At 55.2% G+C, this 2,500-nt stretch overlaps 1 protein-coding gene across 1 annotated transcript in view; it reads left to right on the plus strand.

The window, feature by feature from the left end:
• dlgap3 (discs, large (Drosophila) homolog-associated protein 3) overlaps window positions 1–2,500 on the plus strand; it is a 32,318-nt gene that overhangs the window by 11,412 nt on the left and 18,406 nt on the right. The window contains exons 2-3 of the mRNA XM_056583478.1: window positions 1,811–2,332; window positions 2,366–2,500. The exon at window positions 2,366–2,500 is cut by the window's right edge and continues 707 nt beyond it. Coding sequence (XP_056439453.1) covers window positions 1,811–2,332; window positions 2,366–2,500 — 657 coding nt within the window. The remainder of the gene's footprint in view (window positions 1–1,810; window positions 2,333–2,365) is intronic.

Consider the following 2,500-nt stretch of genomic DNA (forward strand, 5'->3'; position numbering starts at 1 on the left):
TGGAGCCATATCTTTTGAGAATGTTGATATGCATACGCGTGTCTATGTTCCCCAGTGTGTGTGTGTGTGTGTGTGTGTGTGTGTGTGTGTGTGTGTGTGTGTGTGTGTGTGTGTGTGTGTGTGTGTGTGTGTGTGTGTGTGTGTGTGTGTGCATGCGTGCGTGCGTGTGTGTCTTTAAGTGACACAATGATTGACAGTTCCTTACCGGCAGTCTCCATGCCAGAGATGTCAACATGGTTTAATTTACCCTTCCATGCGGAGCCGAGCCACTCACTTTGCTGTCAATTCATGAAAGGGGACACGTGCACATACTACACACACACACAAACACACACATAGTGCTAATGAGCAGCAGCCAGTTAATCCAGGTGCACGGGGCTTTCCGAGACACCGCCCCACCTCCCCCGACGGGACACTCGCCCGGAATGACCGTTGGGTCGTCATGTATAAACCAATGACACGGCTGCATCTTGGTTTCGCTTCCTGATTGACGGCGCTCGTCCAGCCAATCAGCTGAGAACAGGTCACGCTCTATTTGATGATTATCTCTGCATCTGTCCCTGAATGTCTCAAGACTCTCTAGTAAAACCCAGGCACCCAATGTCAACACAGACCCATCCTGCTGCTACTTTTTCAGGGATTTTGCCTCGAGTTTAGAAAAGCACATTTTCAACGACGCAACCCTTTAGCGTTAGACCTTCAAACATAAACTCAATATTCCCTCCCGCTGTGCAGACATTTCTTGTGGTTTATAAAATGATTAAATCTCCATTGATTTCTTTCTTTATCCACCGCTGGGATGACGACTCATTAGAATAGCTTGTATGTTGTATACACAACCCCTTTTCTGCTTATCGTTCATCGTGAATGTGCCCAGCACTTAATAGAGGACACGATTACAGCAATAAGCAGCAGCCCATTAAAATACATCAACACAACATTTAGAAACATAATGAACAACATTATATCCATTCAGCGACAAACCAAATAAAGTCGAAGACAATGACCCCCCTGCCATCTGCTATTTTTGCTCATTTCTGATGACGCGAGGCAAACTAAAAGAAGGAATAAATACGTTCACGCGTGACTAAGTGTTAAGGAACAACATGGAGGGGAGTGAGGATGGAGAGTGAGAAGGAAAGGAGAGGGGGGGGGGGGCGGGGGGGGGAGAGGGAGGAGGTGACACACAAGAGAAAGAGATGGAAGAGAGGGGGAAAAAAACGATAGAAGCTGATTTTGCCGATTAATCAGGCAGGATTAATGGTAGCCGGAGAGATGGATGGGGATGCGGGACGGCCGGCTGTGTCTGCATGCTCATTGCCCCCGCGCGCAAGTGCACACACCGTCGTCAACGCAGCGCTTTGTCCTGCTGGGAGGAGAGGGCGGAGTGCGGCATCAATAAAAATGGTAATCGCTTAAAAGAACATCTAAAAAAAATATTAAGCAAACAGTAATAAATACACTTTTCACTTTCCATTACTCAAGCCACTTGACAGCGCAAGAGGCGGGGGCAACTATCTCCACCTCCGTCTCGTTAGGGCTGGCTTTGTTTTTTCGCAAAAAGTCTATTGTGTCGGTAAAGTGATTTATGTGTGCCTCCTATCGTGAATTCTGTCCGTTTTCAGAAATCCCCCAGTATTTACAGAGTGACTCTAAATCCTTCAGTCTGCTCGCGGTATATCGGGCTGTGCAGAAGAGCCAAGAGGCTCTCCGTTGAAAGCAGCCCACTTTCCCCTTGTTCACCGTTCCTGCCTAATGAACCAAATCCATCCTAAACCTTCTCTTCTTCTTCTGCTTCTTCTTGTTGCAGGTGAGTCCAGCGCAGCCCTGTCTCGCCTACAGCGCCCCCTGTCGGCCCGGACGGCTCACCATGCCCCGGCGCCTGTGAAGGGGTACCATGTCAGCCGCAGCATGTCCCAGCACTCCTCCGGGGGCGGCGGCGGTGGCGGAGGAGGGGGCGGGCCCTGCCACTGCATGCCCGAGGACCTGGACCCCGCCCTGGCCCGGGAGTTCTACCAGGGCCACAACGACGCCGGGAGCCACTACTACCCTCCCTCCGAGGCCCTGGCCCTGGAGCGCCACCACTCCCACTCCCACACCCACTCCCACGCCCACGCCCACGGCCACTCGGGCGGGGGCACCTTCCCCCGCTCGCACCCCAGCCAGCAGCACCCGCCGCTGCAGTCGCTGGACTCCTGCGAGGAGTGCGTCGGGCCCCCGGGCCACCACCACGGCGCCAAGGGCCACCGCGTCCCGCCGGGCCTGGCCGACCAGCTGGAGAAGCAGGGGCCCTTCCACCCGGACGGCTTCCACACGCTGCAGTACCAGCGGGGTCCCGGCGGCGGCGGGGGCGGGGGAGGGGGAGGGGCCGGCGGAGGCGGGGCCGGCGGGGAGCCCCGCAGCGAGAGCCCCTCCCGCATCCGCCACCTGGTGCACTCGGTGCAGCGGCTCTTCGCCAAGTCCCACTCCCTGGAGGCGCCGTCCAAGCGGGAGCTCAACG

Source organism: Gadus chalcogrammus, chromosome 22 (assembly GCF_026213295.1).
Source record: "Gadus chalcogrammus isolate NIFS_2021 chromosome 22, NIFS_Gcha_1.0, whole genome shotgun sequence".
Classification (NCBI taxonomy): domain Eukaryota; kingdom Metazoa; phylum Chordata; class Actinopteri; order Gadiformes; family Gadidae; genus Gadus; species Gadus chalcogrammus.